Genomic DNA, 23,524 nt, shown 5'->3' with positions numbered 1-23,524 from the left:
GGAGCCAGGCTAGAATCCTGGGATCTCTGTGTACAGCTAATGTAAAACCAAAAGGAGAACTAAAGGCTGCTCACCCGCTTTGTTTCAGGCACCAGGTCATCCTTCATCCTCCTTTTGGTCCAATCCCTGGCCAGCTCATCCTCTGCTATCTCCTGGAGGTGGAAGACGGCGACTTGGGCTGACGTCCGGCGGATGCGGCCGCTCGGGGTCCTCTCAAAATCTTCTACAGGAGCAGGCTCTGGCTTCACCTCTGGCTCCTCTGGAGGCTGCAAGAGAGACAGAGTCAGGGAGGGCATGACAAGTGAGCTCTCCAGCCCCGGGATGGGGATGCTGGGATTTGGGCTGTGTGCTTCCAGGCTTGCTTTGTGCCTCTGCCCTGGAGCACGGGAGCAAGGGGAGCACCCGCCTCCCTCAGCCCAGCAGCAGCCATAGACTGTGTCCCTCTGTGCTCCCACGTGTATAAATGTCTCCAGGTATTAGATTTAGGGAGTGATTAGTGTCGGATGCACTGTCAGTAGGGATCAACAGAACAGAAAGGGATGCTCCCCAGGGATAGATCCTGCCACCCCAGCACTGGCAAGCAGCCGGTGCTTGTGAGGGAGCGGCCTGAGGTCTGGTTTTCTTTTCTGCACAGCATAGATGCAGGGTGGGCTAGAGCAAAGCCCTGTGGGCACTGGGGAAAGGCAATGCTGCTGACCATTCCCATAAAACAGCATTTTTGGAGGGCTGGAGGAGGGTGTACCCTGTTCCCCCCAACACTGCATGGTACAACACACGTGCATGGTGATTTGAGGGAGAAAACGACACCGGCCCGACGTCTGCACCTGCCTTGCCCGGCCCGGCCCTGCCCGGCTCTGTCCTGCCCACGGGCTCCGCAGCTCTGCAGTCCCCCCCGGGGGGGGATGGCCCCACTCCTCGGGCTGCGGGGGCCTCCGGGGGGCTCACCGAGGCCGTGTGTTCTGACCGCACGTGATAGTCGTGGCCAGCCTTGGATTTGTACTTCTTGCCACAGTGTGGGCAGCTGAACACGGGCTTGTCGGCCTCGGCAAGCTGCTTGCCACACCGCTTCTGGTGGTACTGGTAGCCCATCAGGCTGGAGAAGTTGGCCACGCAACCCTATGGAGACGGGGAGAACGGGAGGGTTAAGGAGGGCTGGGGTTTCACGTGGCCACGTTGGAAAGGTTGGGATGCCGTTTCTCCAGGGAGGAACATTCCTGAGGAGCCCACTCTGAAGAGCAGCTCTGCCAACCCATCCTGTCCAAATGCTGGGGAATTTGACAGTTCCCAAAGAGCCAGGCACAAGCACAACAGACAATGCCCTGGAGGGATGGGAGGAGCTGTGCCCGTCCCGGCACTCCCTGCCCCGACACACGGACAGAGCTCTCTGGACAGACACGCAGCAGGCAGCAGGAGGGGAAGGCACTGGGGAGGGGCTGCCTGAATGGAGAGCAAAGCATACCCGCGGGACAAACCTCTGCCACACGCCTCCCTTACCTGTTCGTGACTTGTCTGCAACCCGCTGGCTCTGGTTTTGGTGTGGTTTGGTTTGGTTTTATACTGTGCCCAGGACAGGCTGTGCTCCTTCCTGAGCTCAGGAGGCAGAACCTGCCCTCCAGTGCTCCTCAGTCTGCCCTGTGCCCACCCTCCTGCAGGGCTGTCCTGTTGCTGGAGTGCACAGAGCCACTGGGACAGGGATTGGGATGGCTGAGCTAAGGTGGAAACGTTGAGCACATGCCAAGGGATGCCTGCAGAGTACATGTCCCCTTCTGCATGGGACTCTCTCCTTCCACTTTTTCACAGAACGAGAAACAAGAATTGTTCTCGTACCTCATTGGGGCATTTCAGTTTTCCCATCTGCTTTAGCACTTTCCTCAGCCTTTCCCGCTCTTCCTGTTCACCAAGTCCAGCGGTTTCCACAGGAACAGGCTGGAAACAAGGAAGTAACAGAAGCGACAGAGTCAACCATTTACTCATGTCCTCTGTGCCAGGAGTGGATGGTAAAGCCCTGCCTTGCAGGGAGCTGCCCTGGGCTGGAGGGAACCTCTCATTAGGAGAGCTGGATCTCCCACTGCTTCACTGGTATGTGCTGGATCTGCTCATGCCTTTCTTGTGATTACACCCAAAGGGCCAGCTGAGAAACCCAGGAGCAGTTCCTGCACAGAGGATTCACCAGCAAGACTGAAGAGCAGGAGATTAAGGCACAGGTAAAAGACAAGTCACAACTGGTAAGCATGGGACATGTAGAAATATAGTTATGCCTTGCCCTGGTATCTCAGAGATCTACAAAATTTATTCATGATAAATTTTGTGGCTGCTTCTCCCATGCACGTTGGAGAGCTAAAGACCAGATTTTGAGATTCATGCAAGGCAGAACCCATCAGTCCCAGATTTGCAGGCACAGTTTTGGAGGCAGAGCTTTGCCACTCAAAATCCACCTCACCATACTCACCAGATCTTCCCCATGTTGGGATCTGAAACCCTGTTTCATTTTTTCAGTCCTCTGCTCTACTTATCAGGATCAACAGGAGCCTAACTCACTACCTGAGGAGGAAATGCTTTCCTTGGCAGGAAGGGGAAGGCCACCATCCAGGCTGAGCAGTGTGTGAAATGCTCCAAAGATGGATCCCTCTTTTACAAAGATCATGGAGAGAGGACTTTTGATGGATGGCTTCCTCACCTGCATGGAGAAAGGAGGCACAAGACGAGCACAGCCCAGCTCCCTTACCTTGCTGACGTGTTCAGCCATGGTGTGGTAATTCAGCCCAGCTTTGGACTTGAACTGCTTTTTGCAGTGCTGACACTTCAAGGCATCCTGCAGCTGAAGGAATTAAAGGCAAGTCACCAGACAGGTCACATCCTTCCAAGGGCTGCTGCTGCTGCTGGTCAGTAACCCCATGGGTGGCTGTTGCAGCAGTAGCCACTGGTGGGACCCAGCAGGCAACACAGCACCCCTGTTTCCCATCCCAGGCCCTATCTGCAGCTCAGAGCTTTCTCTCTGTTGTCCTGGATACTGTTATCAAACCCACATGCCCCAATTTTTGGAAAACATTCCATTTTGGATTTAGATTTAAAGCCTCACTGGCTGAAAACATCTGGATCTGGTGTCTTACTCTTCCTGTTAAAGGGTTAGAGAGAGAAGAAGCTTTGATCCACCAATGCCAGTGGACTGCGCTCTGCAGTCCTGTTAAGTAAGACAGATTCTGGCATACAGTGCAATTTCTGGGTGCCTGGGCTGTGTGAAATTAAGGACACAATCACAGGAGGATATTTTTTACCTCTCATTGCCTGGCTGTTTGACCCAACTCAGCCTCCTGAGTATGTGGGGAGATGCATTAACTGCACACCCTGAGGTACAAGGGGCACTTGCACAGTGGGTGAACAGATCTTGACTTTTGCTGGGGCAGGGACCAGAATTTATCAATTCAGGAGGTTCATGCTCTGGGCACCAAGAGACAGAGTATCTCAACAGGGAGCCAGTGCCTGGCCAGCCGTGGTCATTCCTGCTTCTCCTGCCAGATGATTGAAGGGAGAGTGGTGAAGGTGAAGCAAGACTGAACTAAAAGCTGAAGAGGCAATGAAGATGGATCTGCAAATCTCTCCTCATTATGGAACTCTGGGAAAATGAAGAATAGACTCACTGCAGTCAATTGGGAGTGACTCATGGTACCTGCACTCCCATCAGTTAATCTTGTCCCAGACCCAAGCACTTCATCCTAACAAGGTGGATGCTAACAGCTCCTTGACTCATTAGATGCCACTAGCAGCAAACTTGGGATCTACTCCTCTGGTCAACACTTAAAAACATACCATGTCCACATTCCAACAAGCCCTCCCACCTGGGATACCAGGAGGATATAACTGCCCTTGCCTCCTTCAGGCCCAAGCATGTTGCAACCCTCTCCATCCCTTATTTCCTTTCCAAAACCAAAGGCAACAAGTCACAAAGCAGACTGCTTAGTGCAGACTACTCTTTTTTTTTTTTTTAAATAAGAGTTTTGGGAGCCTGCACATCCTTTTCCCATCGTCCAGCTAAGGAATATATCAGTCATTAAAAAGAGGGGGTGCCTCAACCCCAGGCTGGCTCTGATAGGGATCCCACGTGGCTGTAGCAGCAGGGTCTCACTCAGGTTGTGCCACAGGTTCATCTCAGAGATGGAATGCTGAGAGCTGGACCTCTGGTCACACATCTGCAGCTTAGGGACTGTCCTGTCTGGGTTTCCATGAACCATCCCAGCTCCCAGAGCAGCACAGCTAGCTCTGGCAAGGACTCTCCCTCTCAGGAAGTGTGACAGAACACCCACTCCAAGGGCTGGAGCCCGAAATCTTCAGCTGAATATAGGGCTGGCATATTTCCAGCAGGGAAGACACTGCTGACTGCTCCAGCAGAGCCCTGCTCAGCAGGTCATCTGGCTGTGCAGCCTGCACACAGCCAGCCTGGCTTGGGAGATGCTCCAAAGTGGAGGAAATATGACCAGTGATGGCCAGGATCCCCATCCACTGAGGCCAGGCGGATATTGGAGATGGCAGGATTCTGCCCAGCGTTGCTGTAGGATGGGGTTTGGGAGGGAGAGGAGCCTCCCACTGCTGTATAAACAGCAAGGCAATGGCTGGGGAAGCATTTACAGCAAATGAATGTGGAATCAAAGCCCAGCCACATATTTTCAAAGCAGGAGGCATCGATCCCACGTTGGCTTTCTGTGGCGATGGCTCCGCCAGGTGACGGATGAAGATGTAATCCTGTGCTCTGATGGATGGTGGTGTGGCACAGAGACAATTTTTCACTGCACCATTACTGAACTCCTGCATCCTGACAGCCTGCCTGAGCACATCCAGGCTCAGTCTCCCTGAGACACGCTCTCATGCAACCAGTTCATCTGGTCTGATACAAGGCACAGCACACAGTGAAACCCCACAGCCAGGGCTCCAGAGGAGGCCAGATTAGACACAACCCCAACAATCTCTCCAGCCTGAAAACTATTTGTTTAGCTACTAGAAATACCTGACTCTGTTGAGACACTGGGGCAAAGGGATTCAGAATTGCTGAGAATTAGTGTCCAAATCCCTCTGGGTGAATGTAAGCCAGCCAGCAAGCTGAAGATGACCAACAAGTGTTCTATCAAATACAGTTGAGAAAAGTTTTAGGAGCATCACTGCACATTTATGAGAGGCATACATACACATCCATTCCCCCCCCCAAATCCATGTGTTTGACTGAATAAAGCAAGGCCTTACTTTCTGGCAGACATCCATGTGTTTCTTGAGTCCCACAATAGTTTTCCTGGTTATAACACTGCAGGTTGGACAGCAAACTTCCCCCTTCTCACTGATCTCCCGCTGCCACTGGTCCTCGGGGTTTGCTGGTGAGGGAGAGAAGAGAGGTGTTACATCCAGCCTGCCTCGGCTGCTTGATTTGATAAGTTGAAAAGCAGTGAAGTGGGAAAGTTCCTGATATTAAAAAAAGAGATAGGCTCTCCCAGGCAAAGCCAAAACGGGTCATGAACCATGCAGCTCTCCCTGTCCCACTCTCCTGCAGCTGCCCAAGTAAACTGGGTCACTGGGTCAATTCTATGTGGAGTTACCAGACCTGATAACCTGGGGAAAGACCCAGGTCTTTTCCAACCACTTTGGTATCCTGCACACTGGGAGTTATAAAAAGATGATGATGCCCCCAGCCACCTGATCCTGCCCTGCTTGGAATAACTTCCCCCTGCCAAATGAAACAATTAGTGGGAGTGAAACAAAGGTGAGCGTCTCAGCTCCATCCGGACGTGTGCCTGGAAAGCCTCCCTGGCAATCCTCTTCCTGACAGACACGGAGGAAGCTGGGGGACTGCTGGCTTCCAGGCATCTGTTTATTTGAATGGCTGTGACTGGCCTTTAAAAAACCCAAAATAAGAGATATGTGGGGCCAAAAGCAGCTCCCAGGCCCAGAGTTCACGCCGTGTTCTCAGCAGAGCAGCGCTGGCTGAATAAAATCCACCAAGTCTGTTTATTTGGATGCTTTTGCATGGCTGTGAGATCAGAGAGTCGTTTATTTGAATTTGAAAGCAGTGCAAGGCACTGCAGCTGTGTTTATCTTGCACATCCTGCGTTCCTCCTGCTGTCAGATCTCTCAGGGAAAGCAAGCAACCTGTGCTGGGTGTAGGCTGCACCTCGAGGCTCAGGGAAAGCGTAATTATGCCCAGAGATATGCACTGGTGTCATTCATGGGAATGATGTTAGAAAAATGCCATCATCACATGGGTCACATGCTGACTCACAGTGAAGCCAGGTGGAACTTGGCTCTCAACTCCCAGCACTTTCATCACATTGACCTGGCAGTGAACTGAAAGTAAGGTTTCCCTCAGGATGTCAGTTGTGGCGACACCAAGATTTTAGCAGCAGTGGCTGTTTCCACATCTGTGTTACATCTCAAAAGGGCAGGAGCTGTGTGCTCCTACCTCTGACTTTCTGCTGCTTCTCTTGACAAACCTGCCAGAAAACTCCCCCAGCAAACAACCTGCTGGGCCAAGAGGGTGTGGGGACCACGAGCTGCAGGTGAAGGTGGGGATGGAGGCATGAAGGTAGGGACCATTCAGGCTTGGGGTAATGCACAGAAAAGCAGCTACACTGCACACAGAGCTGCTGCCTGTGCTTTGCCCCCACCAGCCTCACCTGCTGGTGGATGCACAGGCGCTTCCTTCTTCACACCAACTCCTGGAGGTTTCTTTTTCAGCTCCTCCATGTTGGCATTTCCCTCCAGCTTCTTGGCTCGATGAGCTTTTGCTTTGTCCTCTGCTTTGACAAGACCTGTAAAGAAAGAGGATTTTTATTCACTACTTGTTTTAATTGCCTTCAGAGCAATTCACATTTAACAGGTAAAAAAATCTCTCCCTTTAAGCCAGGGACACTGAGCTGGCTGCATGTCTGCCAAGGCTGCACATGGAGGCTCAGGTCCATAATTATGACAAGCAATATTCTAACAGCTTGTGGTGTTTTACAAACAGCATCATTTTCCCCAACACAAGTTTATGAACTATGGAAGCTCCATGGCAAAGTGAGGTAGGATGCCTCCAGCCAGGCAGACAGGCTGGGGAGAAGGGAATAGGGTGTTTTGCAAGAAACTGAAAGAGGGAATTGGAACAGCAAGCTCAGTGTGTAAAAGGGATGTTCCTGCTGATGTTCCTGCACTGGAAAAGCTGTTTAACTCCCCTGAATCCCCAAATCCATGTGCAGCTCAGCCCTGTGCCTGAGTTTCCACAGAAGGTGCTGGTGGCAATGAGGTGACTACCAAGGTCAGATCCACATTCCCCTAAACCTGGGGGCTGTGACTCTTGCAAACCCAGAGTCTGAATGGAGACAGCACCCCATGACGTGCTGGGGCAGTGACTGCCACATGGAGCTTGGGGAGCTTAGGCAAACCCCTGCCCCATCTTCACCTTCCATCTGAGGCACTGGGTCATGGGGACACCTTGTTCTCCAGGAACTCACAGCAGATGGTTCAGTCTCCAGCAGCGCCTCTATGGGGAGGATAAGGGAAACAAGCCCAGACTTCCCAGGAGCCAGAGGAAAGGAAATCACAGAGACCACATCCAGCCTGCTTGTCAGTGTTCAATTCCTTCAAAGCCATTAGTGCCTCTCCCCCGAGTGCCTCATATTGGAAGGTGCTGCCTCCTGCAGTGCCTGGAAATCTGCTTCCTATTTCTCTGGCTGAACGTATCTCAGTCAGCCTGAATCCAGTTGCTCTCATTCCAGGGATGCTCCAGGATTTCCCCCTCCTTCCCAAGCCCATTTGGGTGTATTTATGGAGCATGACCAAAGTCCCACTTGCTCTTGCTTTATCAGGCTGCAGCAGCCAATTCCTGGGCCTCCTCTCAGCAAACATCCCGGTAACATGTCTCCTCTCCCTTGGATTCATTCTCCTGAACGTGGGCGACCAGCCCAGGAGATGGAGGCTGAGGGATGGGTGCGTCACGAGCCTCTCTATGCAGCAGAGTTCCCGACGCCGCTGGAAGCGCTGCGACATGCAGCATGGTGGGATGCTGATGAGATGATGTTTCTCAGATCTCACTGGTGTCAGCAGCTCGTTACTCTTGTGTTACAGATGAACATACCCAGATCCTTTCCTCTGTCCCCTCATTTCCCAGTGCCAGGCTCCAGAGCAGAGCAGACAGGGTTAATCAGTCCCAGCTCTGCTGCTGCTTTTCACTCCCTTTATGGCTCTCCCACGGTAAAAGGTGCCAGCTCCTCCAGTGTGAGATCCTTGGGCTTTGTCTGGCTCCACCACAAGGAGCTCTTCCCTTGGGGAAGGGACTTCCCTGCAATGTCCCAGGGAGAAGGTACAACCTACAGCTGCCCAGAGCTGTCCTGTATTACCTTTCAGTCCAAATGTCCCCGAGATGGATGGCTGCTCCCCCGTAAACTTCTTAGGAGTTTTCTGTTTCCTTCCTGACTCAAAAGAGAGAAACAGAGAGAGAGATTTGGTCAAATAACTGTACTGCCAGGGGGATTCATCAGTCCTGGGGCATGGGGTGGGCACACACTCCATGTTAGGAGTGGGTCAAAGGCTGTCAAATGAAGCACCCACCCACTAAACACCAACAGACTGCTGCTTCCCACTCCACAAAAGCAGGATAAATCTGTTATTCAGGATTAATCCAATGAGTGAAAGTGGTGGCTCTGTCTAGTGCAAAAGCTAAGCAGCTCCCACATGTGGCTATGTGGCTGTGGTGGTTTGCTTTGGTGTTGCAAGCAGTGGAAACTGTGGTGGGGACAACCACTGCCCTACACCAGCTCAGCAGTGGCCATGGACAGACAGAGACTCCTTACCCTGCCCCAATCCTCCAGGGAGATGAGTTTGCCAGAACCATCCTGGTTTGACCTCACACACTCAGAGAGGACAGACAGGCTGACACGGCAGCTTGCTGTGCTGCCAGGAATTCAACCCATTTCCAATCCTATCACAGGATTGTTAAGGTTGGAAAGATCTCTAAGATCATTGAATCCAACCATCACATAGGTCCTTTAGAAATATTTCCACCACAGCTACAACTGTGGAGTTTAAACTCCCACTGAAACTGCAAGAAACTGGAGAGCAGGGCAAGTTATCAAGGTCTGGAAACAAGGCTTGGCCATCCCTTGGATTCAGAGACACTCTCAGCAGTGCTGGCTGCAGCAGATCCCCTTCCCATGGGACACCTTCTGAACCAGCGTAGCCCTGGGCTCTAATCTTACTGTGCTTCATCCTCTCGGGGTCTTCCTCCTGCAGGGAGGCCTGGCTGCCCCGCTGCTGCCCGACGTCCTTGCCACTGGAGGATTTGGCCGTGGGGGTGGCAGCTGCCATGGCCTCAGCTGCTGCAATCTGGAACTCCTTGCTCTCCCGGCTCTCCGCCAGGCACTCGCCGTTCTCTGTGTGCTCCTGGGCCACGGCTTTTTCCGTCTTTGCCTGTTTGGGATGGATGGTGGGGCAAGCTGAACTCTCAGCAGGTCTAGGGCAAAGCACAGAGGGCTTGTTTAAAGAGGGCTTGTTAGACAAGTGTCCTGACACCTCTCCCCCCTCGCCAGCCCAGGTTGTAGGAATGGAGGCAGGCATGTTCCCCTTCTCCCAGCCATCCCCGTGCCACTGCCATGCAGCTGAGCCACAGCCTGGTACCTTTTCTTTCCACTGCTCTTCCCAATGGCCTTGGGCACTTTGTTTTCTGCTTTGCTGGTTGGCACTGGCCGGTCCAAGTGATTCCAGAGCCGATGCTTTTCCAGCTGGGTTTTGGAGGTGAAGGCAGCTTCGCAGTACGAGCATGAGTACGTCAGCTTCTCTGAGATTGCACCCTGAGTGAAGCAGGGAGAGGCAGGTGAGCACAGATGTTAGATCACAAAAGTGAGGCTTTTTCTGACACAGGCATGAATATAAATCATGTGCAATACCCTTCTGCCCTTCCAAACGATTACCCAAAGTCCATGATCCCCCTGGGCCCAACCTCACACTGAGCTGCAGAGATCTCAGTCCCTCTCACACACACACCTCACAAACTGCTCCTGGCCCACCTTTGCTCATTTTAACCTCATGTTTTTCCTGGTGTTTAAGGCATGAGAGCAGCTTTACCCTGCAGATGTTAATGAAAGAGCCAGCCACTGGAAAGGACAGACAGTTCTCCAGTCTCCTTACCCCTTGGCAGCGCTGATAGTGGTACTTCAAGCCATAAATGCTGGGGAACTCCAGCCAGCAGCCTGAATTGGGACATTTCACCCTAGAGTGGGCTTTGAATTCGTCCTTCCACTGGTTCATCAGGGGGAGCTGGGGACAGGAGAAACGAGAGATAGCTGAGTGAAGAGCACCCTGTGCCTGGGTGTGTGCTGATGCATCCCAAGGGAGCTGGGAGGACACATGGGACCTCTGATCATTCCCATCCATCCCTTCCACCACACAGTCATGAAGTGGACCCCAGGTGTGTGTTTCAGTGTATCTGTGCTCACTCCAGTGAGAGCTGCTGGGACAGATGCTGCAGACTCCACAGGCTAATGATTGCTGCTGAGGCTTTACCTGCTATGCTTCCCAGAGCACACACACACTCCCTACCACGCTGGGGAATAAATCAGGCCTGAAGTCACCTGGCTGATTTAATCACCCCACATTTCATCTAGTCCGTAAATCACCCCATGCCCCTGCTCTCATGACAAACTGCTCCATGTGTTGTCCATGCTACCAGGCAGGAATTAAACTGCACAACTCTGCAGGGAATAAATCACCCCCTTGCCATTGCTGCTGGCTCATTAGCCAAGTCTGACACGGCTGTGACAGGATCCAGTCATCTGGACATGGCCCTGGGAAAGCGAGGCTGGAAAGGGGTACAGTTCCTTAACCACAGTTTTGGAAAGTAATGGATGCCTGCATGTAGGGGTTGAGGGACCAAGATCTTGCTCAGCCCAAGGTAATGCTGCTCCTAAGATTAAATCACAGGGAAGGAAGGTTTAACAGTGGAATAGGGCTGGCTGGAGTGTACAGTGCAGGGCACATCAGATGGAGTGAAGCAGGGAGTGCTCAGAGACTGGAATGTGTGAGGTCTTACAGGGATGTCTTTCAGCGCCTGGTTCTCAGCCTTGGGTCTTCCTTTCTTCCTGCCTTCAGTTTTGTCACTGGTTGCATTTCCTGCAAACAGACACAGCACAATCACCAGCCGTGCCAGAGGAGCCGCTGTCCCAGTAATTCTGCTGCCCAGCCCCAGCTCCCTGCTGTCTGCCTTGTGCCCTCAGCTCTAGGCTGGCCATTCTCTGTCCTAGCAAGGATGGAGATGCCCCTCTGGAAGGCAATGCCAGTTCCTCTGCAAATGAGGTGCTGATAAGACGTGACACAGGGAAAAACAGTCTCCTGAACACAGGCGTGTTCATATTGTGGACAGCTGGAGTTCATTCCCTTTAGCAATAACTTATCCTCCTCTGTTTGCAATTATGGCTTTAATCCCCTCAAGGTAACAGTGGCATCTGGGAAACATTTAGGGCACACGCACTTCCCCACAAAGCCACTGATTTTGGAAGCCCCATCTGAGCTGCATCCCTGGGGTCCAACCCTCTCCAGGGCTGCAGGCACTTCTCAGCATCCAGAGCTGCCCTTACCAAGGTAAAGGCAGTGGGATCTTCTCTCATAGAGGGGATCTGCCCAGCATAAACAGACAGGAGGAAAAATCTCCTTGGGCCTGGAGATTCCTGGATAGAGAAATCAGCCATCCATCAGCCTGACAGCCCTCAGTGTGAGGGTCCCCTGGGGCTTGTACGCCAGCAAGCCTCCATCCCGGGGGCTGCGACACGGGAGGCAGCAGATGGCCTGAACTCATTTAAGCCTTTCCATCCTTTGATGTAACACTTAGCTACCAACACGATAAATGGGCGGCTAGACACCCATCTCGTTAAGCCAGACACACGCCTCTCTGAAGGGAGAGACCATCTCCATCCCTCCCCTCCTGCTCCCAGCAACCAGCTCTCAGAGCTGGGGCTGTTTGGCCAGCACAGCCCTCACTGGTGAGTCAAAGTGAGGAGCAGACACATCGAGACCCAGGCCACTTGTTTTGGCAGCCACCCCCCAACTCCTGCCTCTGGGCTGATCCTCTCTCCCCCATCCACCTCCACTGAAAGGACAAATCAGCTCCTTACCCAGCTTGGGCAGCTCTGCCGGTGGGTTTATCCTTGTTTCTGTCCTGCTTTCTTTGCTGGCAGTGGGTTTGTTAGACCCTGCAGCTTTCCTTCCACCTTTACAGGTATAGGAATCCGCCATCTCTGAAAGAAGCAGGGGAGGCGTTAAAATTCACTCCTCGGAGCTGGGAACAACACATGGTGAAAGCAAGGAGCTGCTGGGGAGGGAGGGAGGGAAATGAGAAAACCATCACGCAGCTTCAAGATTCCCACAAAGAGAAGAAACGGGACGTGCTTCCGAGTATTTGTTCTACAGTTGAGGAACGCCACAGACATGGCTGGAAAGCTGCTTTCATTACAGCCTGGCTTCCCCTTCACATACAATGGCAAAGACTTTATTAAAAATTATGGGCTGACTTTGCCCAGAGAAGTATTGAATAAATGCCTTTTCCTCTTCGTTTATTTCTCCGCTTTCATTTAAGACACCAAAAGCAAAAAAAAAAAAAAAAAGTGAGTTTTAATGAACAGATGTAATGATAAATTTCCAATTTTCCTTATTAATGGGAAACTGTTATAAACTGAGAATTGTTAATGTTATCTGAAATTTCTGTATTAATAATTCAATTTGGCTTCTCTATAAATAATGAACGTCAGGAATTATTGCACAAGGCCCACTCTCACTCCTGATGGAAGTGGGCAGTAGGACACCCCTCCATTCAGCAGTGCCAAGAGGAAGCCCACGGCATGACTGGCTCTGCCTCCGGCTTCAAGTTCCTTCTTCCCCTCCTGGCAGCACAAGCAAAGGCACATCTGAGGATGGGGGCTGCTCTGGGAGATGGATATGGAGATCCATATATGGATTTTGGGAAAAGAAGTCCTCCATGCCTCCACAATTGAGAGCATCAGGCCTTTGGGAAGAGATTCCTTGGACCACCACGACCTTGATACCTTGGCTGGGACGGGATGCTGATGTTCACCCATGCGTTTTTTAAAACGCGGATTTGACTCATCACCTGCAATTCCTCCCACATGTTTAGCATCGTTTAACTTGAAGGAGCTGATTCCCAAAAGCATCCACACTCATCCTGTCTGTCCTCAAGCCCAGAGGATGGGGGAGCATCTCCTGTGTGGCCAGATTGCCAGCCACACCACCAATGCAGGACACGAGGGTCCAGCAGTTCTTTCTGAGGTGTCCCCAGGGACTTTCCATGTAGGATCAGGGACTTTCCATGTGGGATGCAGCCCACATGCTCCAAGAGCTGGCAAAAGCTTCCAGCATGTGCTTGGCTGGTGACACATATGTGGTTGTTTGCATGGGCACAAAGGTTAATCGGATCAAGTGAGAAATTCCAGCTTGGCAACTGGGTCTGTGGCATTTGGTGCTGAACATGGGGATCGCTGATTCAACTAATTTGGGCTCTTTTGGTGGGAGAGCTGGGTAGGAGTTTGTAGCCTGCCTGACAGCAGCTCCTTTCTGGAGCAGGCACAGAGAGGGGTCCCTGTGGTTCCTTCCCAAATTGCTGCTCCACTCCCACCAGCGTGGGCACTGCTACTGTCCCCAGTCCTCCAGGGACAAAAGTGCCAGTCCCCCTCCTTCCCATGCTGCGTCCTGGCACCTCTGAGCAACCCTCACTCAAGCTGCTCAAAGGAAAAAGGGGAAAAGGCAGACTCACCAAAAACCAGCGAAGTGAAAGCTGAAGACAAGATTTCTGTGTTTACAGTGGGGTGAAATCTGAGGGGAAATCCACACAACTGACACCTCTATCCAGCCAGGCTTAATGCCAAAATGCCAGGGGGGATGGAGCACAGAACCTCCTTGCCTGCCTCGCTGGCCAGCTTGAGGTGACACACAAAGAGTGACAGCCAGGGCAGACCCTGTTGACATCTCTGGTGCTCTCCTCCTGCACCTCATGACACTGCACACCATTGAGCATCCCCCCAACTCTCCCTTCCCAAAACATCCAAAGTGCCCAGCTCAGCCCCGCTCCAGCAGCTGGACACCTCTCATCCCCCTGAACACATCTGTCCCCTCAAAGGAATCCTCTCTGCCCAGCTTAAGAGGTTCTGAATCTTCTGTTTTTCCACACCAAATACTCCTTTGCATTTTTCCCATTATTTTTTAACCAAATGAAAAATAAAAATCTCATAAACCTGTCAGCAAGAGCCAAAATCTGCGCCCTGGCCACTGAAACAACCCCAGGGATCACAGAGGAATTGTCCTGGAGATACAGAGCAAAAATCAGCCCATTGTGGGGTTTTTTGGTAATGTTCAAACTTCTCACTCATTTTTGAGTAACACATGCTGAAAATAGGCAACAGCCTGTGCTGTTCCACACTTTCCTTAAGGTTTTGTTGAAAACTCTTTTGCAACTGGTAATGGGAAGAGAAGGTATCCACAGGTTCCAGCCATGAGGCAGGGGTGGGACGTGGGGTGGGAAGGCTGGGCCGAGTAGCATCTTATGAGGTCTCCAGCTCTTTCCAGGTAACTTTTTAGAACTTTGTGGCAACATTTTTGAAACATCTCACTGCAGCTCCAGGGACAAAAGCTCCTGTGAACGCAGGCACCAAAATGTGATGAGTGAAAGCCAAGCTGGCACTGCTGGGAACAAAGGTAAGGAGGAAACCCATGGCTGCCGGAAGGGGAAAGTGACATTTGGGAACGAAAGGCACTGTTCCCAAGCCACTGGCAACCCTGTGTGGCTGGAAATTTGGCACAGAATGGGAAAGGGGAAATAATTCCATGCAGAAATGGCTGTTCATTAATTTGGATCAGACCTGAAGGAGCATGTACATAGCCAGGGATGGCTGCGACCCTCTCACAACATCCTTACCAGGGGAAAGTCACCTGCAGACCATGACCCCAGGTTCTCCTGCCAGGATTCCCACCTCAGTCCCATCCCTACAGATGGGCTTTGCTGCACGACAACTGCCTGGTCACCCGTCAATCTGTTCCACCTATCATCAATAATCTACCAACAGCTCCAGAAGTACGAACACCAAAAGCCAAGGGAGCTGCCTGCCCCAGGACAAGCCGTGTGCCAGCACAGATGCAATGAGACCAGCACAGATGATGGATGCCAAAGGGCACTGCCATCCCTGTCGCTGTCAGAGGAGCTGCGCTCCCTCCCAAGAACTCCTGGCAGAACCGGAGATGCTGGGAAAAACTTGCAGGGAATAAAGACAAGGCAGCGGAGGGAGAGGCTTCCTTTTGATGAATCGCCCTCGCTGGAGGTTTCCTCGGGAGGGAAGCACGTGGCGGGTGAAGCCCTGCGAGCCGCCGCCTCCCTGGGCACAGCTGGTGGCCGGGCAGCCCCGGAGGGACAGAGCGCATCCCGCCGCTATCACCCAAACCGAGTGACACCCACCGAGGCCATCCAGGAGGGAGAGCCTCACCCGAGGCACGCACGCACCGCTCCTGCCGCACATGGCTCTGGCCAGGCGCAGACGAGGCTTTTGAGGGCGTAAAGTTTCTGTTCGAGGCGCGTTATCCCTTCCCTCCCCTCTCCGTCCCCGGGCACTGACATGAAGGGAAAAGCGCCCGCACATGCCTGGCAGACAATGAGTCCGCACCGAGCCGCGGGGACTGGGGTGCCCCCTGTCCCGGGGGTCAGCGGGTGCGGGGAGCTCTGCCCGGTGCCGCTGTCACCTCCTGGGCGCGGGGAGCCCTGCCCTGCCCGCTGCCGCTGTCACCTCCCGGGCACGGGGGACCTCTGTCCTGTCACGTCCCGGCCCGGCCGTGCCGCCTGCGTCCCCTCGCTGCCCCTCCCCGCTGTCACCCCGCGGGCAGCGCCGCCCGGGCCTGTCACCCCGCGGGCCCGCGCCCCATCCCCGGGAGGCGGCCGGGGCTTCCCCGCGGGCCGGGCCCGGCAGGGGGGGGACGGAGGGCCCGGCCCGGCCCGGCCGCGCTCCGGGAGGGGAAGAGCGAGCGGCAAAATGGCGACGCGGCGGCGGGCGGAGCGGAGCGGAGCGGGGCGCGGGGTCCCCGCCGCGGGGCCGGGCGGGCCGGGGGCCGCTCGGTGCTTACCTCGGCGGGCCGGGCCGCGGTGCGGGGCGCGCAGGGCCGGCACCCCCCGGCCGGCCAGGCGGTGCCGCCCGCCGCCCCCGGGCCGCCGTGCGGGGCTCCCGGCGCGCCCACACCCGCGGCGGCGCCGCGCTCCGCTGCCGCGCTCCCGCCCGCCCCTCGCCGCCGCCGCCGCCGCCGCCGCCGCGGCTCATGCGCGCTCCCCGCCCCGCCCGGCCCGGCCCGGCCCGCCCCGCGCCCCTCACCGCCGCCACCGGGCCGCTCCGGCCTCGCCTGGTTCCGGGACCGGCACCGGGATCGGCACCGGGAGGACGGGCGGGGGCGCCGCCCCGGGAGGGCGGGAAGGGGCAGCGCCCCCCGCACCGGGCTGACCTGGGCAGGTGCGGCCGGAGCCCGGTGCGGGCAGGGCTGCGCTGCGCTGCCTCCGCGGGATGCGGGCAGGGTGCCGAGCTGCCCTCCGCACCCCCAGGCTGTTTGGCCTCTGTCACACCCGCCGGGGTGCGGGCAGCGTGTCCTGCCCGCCGTCCTGCCCTGCCCTCCAGGGTGCAGGCGCTGAGTGTCCTGCCGGTCATCTTCCCCTGCGGTCCTGCCCTCCAGGTCGTGGGCAGGACGCCTTTCCCTTTACCCTATTCTCCAAGATGCAGACAGGATGACCTGCCTGTCGTTCTGTCCGGCAAGGTGCCCTGCCCGTTATCCTTTCCTCCCGGGTGTCCTGCCCATCATCCTACCTCCCAAGGATGTCCTGTATGTCACTGTTCTCTCCAGGGTGTCCTGTTCATCATCCTGCCTGCAAAGGTGCGGGTAGGATGCCCTCCCCATCCATCAATACATCTAAATCCAGGGTGCTCCAGGGCCCCTTGTAAAGCCACCCCAGCCCCTGGGAATGATGCTGAGTGCAAGCCTGTTGCAATGTCCATGGGGCACTTTCCCAGCTCCCAGGCTTGGGATGTCACCCCTGCAGAGCCGGTACCTGGGGAGCGGCTGCAGGGCACAGCCAGCCTTGGTTACCGGCTGCAGGAATGCATAGCCACACCAGGATCCAGCAGTAGCCCAGAAATTAGGGAAAACCACATTAATTTTGCCAGGTGAAGGCAGAACCCAGAGCAACCATCGCTGTCAGGGCCACTCCGCCTGCCATTACCAGTGCATGATCCTGCGGTGCTGCCGGGAGCTGGGAGGCCCTGTGGCACAGTTGTGCAAAAAAAAAAGCCCAACCCAAGCCCGGAGTTTCCCCGCGGTTTTCCCCTCTTTGTCTCCATTGCGGGGAAAAGAGCTTAATTAACGTCTGCAGAGAGCAGGGAAAGCTCGGTGTAATTGCTAGGTATGATTATCGGTGGAGCGGAGGGTGCTCAGCAGGGTGGGAGGGACAGGCACAGCCCACCTTCTTTGTATAAAATGAGGCATATCCGAGGCGGGCCCGCTTCCCAGGCAGGGAGCTGCCTCCCAGGAGAGCTGGGGTGGCTGTCGGGCAGCTCCACGTGCTCTCTGAGACCAGGCAGTGCCTTCAGCACCTTCGAGGTCCCCTCCTCGCTGTAAATGGTGCCCATCGCTCGTCCTGGCAGCTGTTCCACATGTGCAAAGGTGCCACCGTGTCCATTTTCTGCAGCCACAAAGGACAGATTTGCATCTCCAGGAAGGGGATGAGGGTGAGGGGAGATAGGGGAGTGTGGCCACGCTGGGTTAGACAGGGGCAGGGAGAGCGGGCAGCTAAAGGCTGGGTGAGGAACAAACCCCTGAAATTATGCAATATAAAGGCACCCACTGTTGTTATTTTCAGACTTTACTGAGCAGAGCGGGCCAAGGGATGGACTTGAAAAGAGCAGCAAATGTTAAGCAGATGCTGAGGAATGCTTTGTTTCACAGGCAGAGCTGTGCTGGGAGAGGCAGGAGGAGGAGGAAGAGCAACAGGGGCAGTGGTGCTGCCATCCCCATGTGCTCACAGGAAACCAGCACATCTCCTCTTGCACCATGGCTTTGTTGCAGAGGTGGGTTGTGGATGGGAGCTCATCCTTGCAAACCAGCACGATGCTATGGAGGGGGCCACGCGGTGATTCCCCAATGCCCTGACCCCCTGGTCGCTGCTCCCACTGTCCCCACTGTTCCCACCACTCAAGGCAGGAGGAGGCCAAGGAGCAGCACTCAGGCACACACTGCAGCTGTAGATGCTGGAGAAGGTGTTTGGCAGCAGGGATGAAGCAGTCCAAGCCATTGAGCATGTAAATTAAATTGATACGGACCCCAGGAAAAGGTGATGAGGGAAAAACAATTGCATAGCCTGAATCAGCGAGGTGCTGCCACCCTCCATGCAGTCCTGACATTGCTTCTCCAGCCTCTCATGCTGGTGCTGAGCAGATCTCCCTGGAGCTGCCCTGTGCCTGCCAGGATGCAGCCAGCACAGTGACCTCCACCCCAACCCATCAGCAATTTGGGTATCCCCGACAAGGGTCAGTTCTGGCTTGTATCCTACCTTGCCAAGAGTTTAAAGCTCCACAAATGTGAAAACCACTCTTTAAGGAAAGGCAGGAAATAATCTGGTTTTCTGGATGCAGATCCTCTTGGGATGTTGGGATCTGGAGCTGGGACAATGCCCCTTGCCTAGAACGAGCCTGGCTGATAAGGCATTTACACTTTAAAAAGTAATAAAACCACATCTTAGAATCACAATTAGACACCTTCCACTACACCAGGCTGCTCCAAGCCCTGTCCAGCCTGGCCTTGAACACTTCCAGGAATGGGGCAGCCTGTGCCAGTGTCTGATGCATGGGCTGCAGCAGCACCCTTCAGACCCTTAAGTCTGTTAGAATGAAATGTGTGCTGGGTCTGCAGAGCCTCTTCCACATGTTGCTGCTCTGGAGACATCCCAGAAACTCCTACTAATGGATGTGCACGTGGGGCTGTGCAGGGCCAGCATCTCCACTGGTGGGATGGTGAGATGCTTGATGGGACTGGGAGCACTGGGAGCACTGGGAGCCCATGTCTACTGAGCCCTGTGCACCATGTACAGAGACAGGTGAGGGAAAGGGCATGACTGATGCCCAGACCCAGGATGGGAGACTCTGCATTCCCTGTCTCCCAAGGCTTTATCCTGGGATAAAGGATCCCAGCCGGCTGCTGCCTCCCCTTTATCCTTGGAGTGGCAGGGGGACAAAGCCCCTTGGAGCAGCCACATGCTCACACATCCACGGGACAGGCTGTGCAGAGGCTGAAAGAGAGTGATTCCCGAACAAAGAGGGATTTGCAGCTGGTTTGTGCTGCAGCATCCGGGGCAGCCCCAGCCTCCTCCCGCTCACTGCTCCGCAGCCCGGGCCGCTGATTGGAAACCTGAGCCTGCCATCACTCCCACAGCCAGGAATTATGCTGATGGATTTTTTATTATTTTTTTCCCCCTCCCTGTGCTTGAATGCACTCAGAAAATATAAGCAAAAAGGGGAAAAAAAAAAAAAAGAAGAGAGAGAGAAAATCCAAACAGATTCAATTTTAGATATGGCGACAAAGCAAAATGGTTGCAGTGCAAAGAGGGAAGGCTAAGGGGAATAAAGCTCCTGCCTCAAGGAGGAGCTGGAGCTGTAAAGCTCCCAGCAGCCCTCAGGCTGCTGTTTATGATTTACAGGAGCCCTGTAAATGGGAGGCATGTCCCATGGGAACCCATCAGCCCCACAGAGGCAGTGGAAGCTGTGGGGATGCAGCTGGTGATGAAGTTATGTGGCTTCATCAAATCTTTCCTAGTTTTCTAAAATGCCCCCTCTGATGGGAAGTGAAGAGGCTAATTTTCTGTGGGGGGTGTGAAGGATGTTCCTGGAGGCCCCAGTAACAGCCTGTGCAAATGTGCTGCTTGGGAATGGTGTGCCAAAACCAAACCCCAAACTTGCCTTTCCAAAAAAGGCCCAAGTGGAATGCTGTGGATGTTCAACCTGGCTTTGCAGCAAATCTACTGCATCCAGGCTGGGGAACAGCCCTGGTCAGCCCAAATAATACTTGTTTTGGATCAATTCTTTATCTCAGTCCTGTTGCCTTCCCTGGGCTGCCCGACTCCCACCACTTGCTGCCTTCCCTCTGGTGGCTTCCAGCCTGTGGATGCTGCCTCCCCCTTACTCCAGTCTTTCCAAGAGGTCCCATGTGCCACCAACCCTGCTCCTGGCACTGCTGCAAACCTGGGACCCACCTGGTGGAAGCAGCAGGACTGTAGCTGCACCTGCACCCACCCCTCTCCATCCTTGTCCCAGCGAAAGCTCCACAGCCATACCCACACCCACTTCTCTCCCTCTTTCCTGCCTCTGTGCCATGCCCACAGTCCCTGGGAGTGTTTCTGGCTCTGGGGAAGCAGAGCATTCAGAGGGCATCCAGCAGCTGAGAATGAGGACCAAAAATGAAGGAAGTAATACAGGGGAACAAAATGAAATGAAGCAATTATCCCTGCTCTGATACTTTCTAATTAAGGAAAGTGTCACCCTTATTAAGAGGCCATTAATTCATTGTCATAAGTCACCACCAGTGCAAGTACCAAAATCGTGCCTGGGCCATGGGGAGTGAGCAGCTTCCCCTCCTCCTTGCACCGCAGGCTCCAACCCTGAGAGAGAGCTGCTGCTTGAGGCTGCTCACGGATTCCTGCAGGAAATGCCCTGTCCCACACCCTGGGCTGTGCTTTGGTGTGCTCTGCCACGATGCTCAGCCTATCCCAAACAGGGATGAGCCCATCCATCTCCACCTGCATCCCTGGGACTGCACGCTCTGCCCTGTGGGCTCCAAATGGATTTGTGCAAAGCATGTGCTGAGTTCTCAGCAGAGACCAACTCTTGGCTGCTCTGAGGGACCAAGCCACCAAAGAGCTGCCCAAATGTCTCCAGCCCTGCCAAGCCAGCGTTTCCTCCTGCATCACCTCCCATTAACAGCCAGCTCTGTCTTGGCAGCCTCTCATTACGCATTCTGCATGGAGGGCCCCACATCAGCTTAATTAACAAGGTAAGAAAAACGGGACCTTTGAGGAAATCTTAATTATATTATCCATCTCACCCTGAGTGGCACCTGATCCATCCCAACACTGTTTTCAAGTTCATTAGCAATAAATCAAGATTGATTAGTCCTGGATGTGCAGCAAGAACATACAGGAGCAAAAGACTTCTGCTGCCATTGCTGCAGGAATCCGTGTGTGTGTTCCCAAGCCCTGTTGTGTCCTCCAGCACCAGGCAATGGGATGGGAGCAGGGCTATGGGATGAGGCAGAGGGAGCTGTGCCAGAGCTGGGATGTGGCTGTTGGAGCATCCCAGGAGTGGCTGTTTCACTGTGCCCCTGCCACACGCTGGCACCTCACTCTTCCCTGGGATGCTCTGACTTGGGGCAGCATCCAGGCAGCCCTTCCAGGGATGAGGCAGCCACAGCTACTCTGGGCAGCCTGTGCCAGTGCCTCACCACTCTCACAGGGAAGAATTTCTTCCTAATATCCAACCTTACCCTATCTTGTGCTGGTTTAAAGCCATTCCCCCTTGTCCTGTCACTTCATGCTCTTGTTCAAAGTCACCCAGCTCCTTTAGGCACTGAAAGGGGCTCTAAGATCTCACCAGAACCTTCTCTTTCCCAGGCTTATCAACCCCAGATTCTCAGCCTGTCTTCATTGCAGCAGTGCTCCAGCCCTTGGAGCGCCTTTGGGTTCATACTCTGGACTCACTCCAGCAGCTCCCCAACCTTCTGATGTCAGAATCCCCATAACTTGAGGTAGTGCTGTAGGTGGGGTCCCTCCTGAGCAGAGAAGGGAAGGACAAACCCCCCCTCCCTGCTGCCATGGTGCTGGGGATGCAGCCCAGGGCAGGGTTGGCTTACTGGGCTGCCAGCACTTGTTGCTCATGTCAAACTTCCCCAATGCCTTGGGGTGGTTTGTAATCCTCCTGCGCACTGGTGGGATGACAGGGTCCTAATCAGATGGAGCCTGCAAACCACTGGGGACAGGCATTCCTATTTGAATGAGCTGCACCTCAGCAGAGCCAGGGGCAGGCACTGCCACCCCTGTGCCCAGCACTCCGTGTCCTCCCACCCCACTCAGCCAGGGAGAGCACAGGCTGGGAATTCCAGCACCCACTGTGAATTTCAGGGTTGGAGGGATGGGGAGCATTCCCTGCATCAGAGCCACAATCAGCCGTGCTTCAGAGCTGGAGGTGTTTACATCATCAAGCTCAGTAATTACTCAGACAAATTTGCATGCATTTTCTATGGGCATTTCTGCTGGCTTTTTTATTTTCTGCTTGAAAACCTTGCTGGAATCTGCAAACTGCCTCTGCCACTGGGAGGGAGTTGCTGGATTGTTCCTTTCTAAGAAGGTGCTGAACAGAACTCCTGATGCTGGTGACACATTGGCCCTCTTATTCCAAAGATTTTCCACCAAATAAAATGGCAAAAAAAAATTATCAGAGCCAGGAGTTGTGTGGCCATTGCCTGCCCCTGTGCCCCGGTGCTGCTGCCTGTATCCTCCTGCCTGCTGCAGGGGACTGACTGATGCTTGCTGGTGTTTTCTGTTTACTTTAATTGTTGTCTGGTTTTAATATTGCATGAATTTATTCATCTGTGTTTCATTGTCGGCCCTGTTTGTTTTGGGGCAGTGCCTGGAATATCACTGGCAGATAAGTGCTGGACAAATAGAAGGTATTTTTCTTGCTCGGCCAGAGATGAGGAGTGACCAAGCTGTGCCTCAGTCTGAGAGGATCCTGAGCAGCATCTGCCTCCAGTTCCCAGGGTCCTGGTGCAGTACTCATCACCCCAAATTCTCACCCATGAGGAGGACTGTCCTTCCTTTGATCCACCATGCAGATGCATTTTGCTGTATGCCCACAGCTACCAAAGTCAAAACCCTGTCAGGGCTGTCCTGGATGCATCCCTGCTGCCTTGGGCAGAGTCCTGGGTACCCCTTGGACAAGCCATGGGCATTAGGTGGCACCAGACACTGCCAGAGCAGTAGCTCAGAGCCAGCCTGCCCAGATGCTCTGCTCTCACCATCACCACCCTCATCAGAACAAAGACACAGAGCAGGGGACTGGGGGCAGGACAGCATCCTCCTGCCAGTCCTGGGAATATTTTTTCACACTGCTCTTCCACCTCATCCTGTGCTGGTGGGTCTCAGAAAGATACCTGAGCCCTATGGTTGGGGCTCTGGCTGAGTGCAATTGGTCAGGTTTCTGCATTCTTCTGTGCATCCTTTCTTTCATGCTGAGGAGCTAGAGAGAGCCAGAGCATCCTCAGCAGCGCAGCAAGGGGCAGCCAGGCTTTGGGGCAGGATCTGGGGAAAACCCTGCCTTTTCCAGAGGGTCCGGGGTAGCCCTAGCACTGTTCTGTGCACCCCAGCTGGATTCCAAGCCAGATCTCCACCAGCTTGCTGCATGAGCCCAGCTGGAGCCTGGAGGAGGCATTTCTCCCCGTGCAG

At 54.2% G+C, this 23,524-nt stretch overlaps 1 protein-coding gene across 5 annotated transcripts in view; it reads right to left on the bottom strand.

The window, feature by feature from the left end:
- The window catches only part of ZNF512B (zinc finger protein 512B), a 30,051-nt gene extending 13,541 nt beyond the window's left edge, over nucleotides 1–16,510 (bottom strand). The window contains exons 1-13 of one of the 5 annotated variants that reach the window (XM_030963250.1): nucleotides 16,492–16,510; nucleotides 12,120–12,242; nucleotides 11,042–11,121; nucleotides 10,141–10,269; nucleotides 9,631–9,803; nucleotides 9,213–9,466; nucleotides 8,355–8,426; nucleotides 6,654–6,788; nucleotides 5,233–5,357; nucleotides 2,726–2,818; nucleotides 1,828–1,926; nucleotides 829–1,116; nucleotides 75–266 (exon numbers count right to left, since the gene is read on the bottom strand). In XM_030963250.1, coding sequence (XP_030819110.1) covers nucleotides 75–266; nucleotides 829–1,116; nucleotides 1,828–1,926; nucleotides 2,726–2,818; nucleotides 5,233–5,357; nucleotides 6,654–6,788; nucleotides 8,355–8,426; nucleotides 9,213–9,466; nucleotides 9,631–9,803; nucleotides 10,141–10,269; nucleotides 11,042–11,121; nucleotides 12,120–12,240 — 1,761 coding nt within the window. In that variant the 5' untranslated portion in view covers nucleotides 12,241–12,242; nucleotides 16,492–16,510. Of the gene's footprint in view, nucleotides 1–74; nucleotides 267–828; nucleotides 1,117–1,827; nucleotides 1,927–2,725; nucleotides 2,819–5,232; nucleotides 5,358–6,653; nucleotides 6,789–8,354; nucleotides 8,427–9,212; nucleotides 9,467–9,630; nucleotides 9,804–10,140; nucleotides 10,270–11,041; nucleotides 11,122–12,119; nucleotides 12,243–16,122; nucleotides 16,267–16,364; nucleotides 16,448–16,491 lie in introns of those variants that run through there. The other 4 variants (XM_030963249.1, XM_030963248.1, XM_030963252.1 and 1 more) reach the window with 4 other exon arrangements.
- Nucleotides 16,511–23,524: the final 7,014 nt, after the last annotated feature.

This window comes from Camarhynchus parvulus, chromosome 20 (assembly GCF_901933205.1).
Source record: "Camarhynchus parvulus chromosome 20, STF_HiC, whole genome shotgun sequence".
Lineage (NCBI taxonomy): Eukaryota > Metazoa > Chordata > Aves > Passeriformes > Thraupidae > Camarhynchus > Camarhynchus parvulus.
The sequence above is the reverse complement of the archived record's forward strand: the minus strand, read 5'-3'. Positions and strand labels throughout refer to the sequence as shown.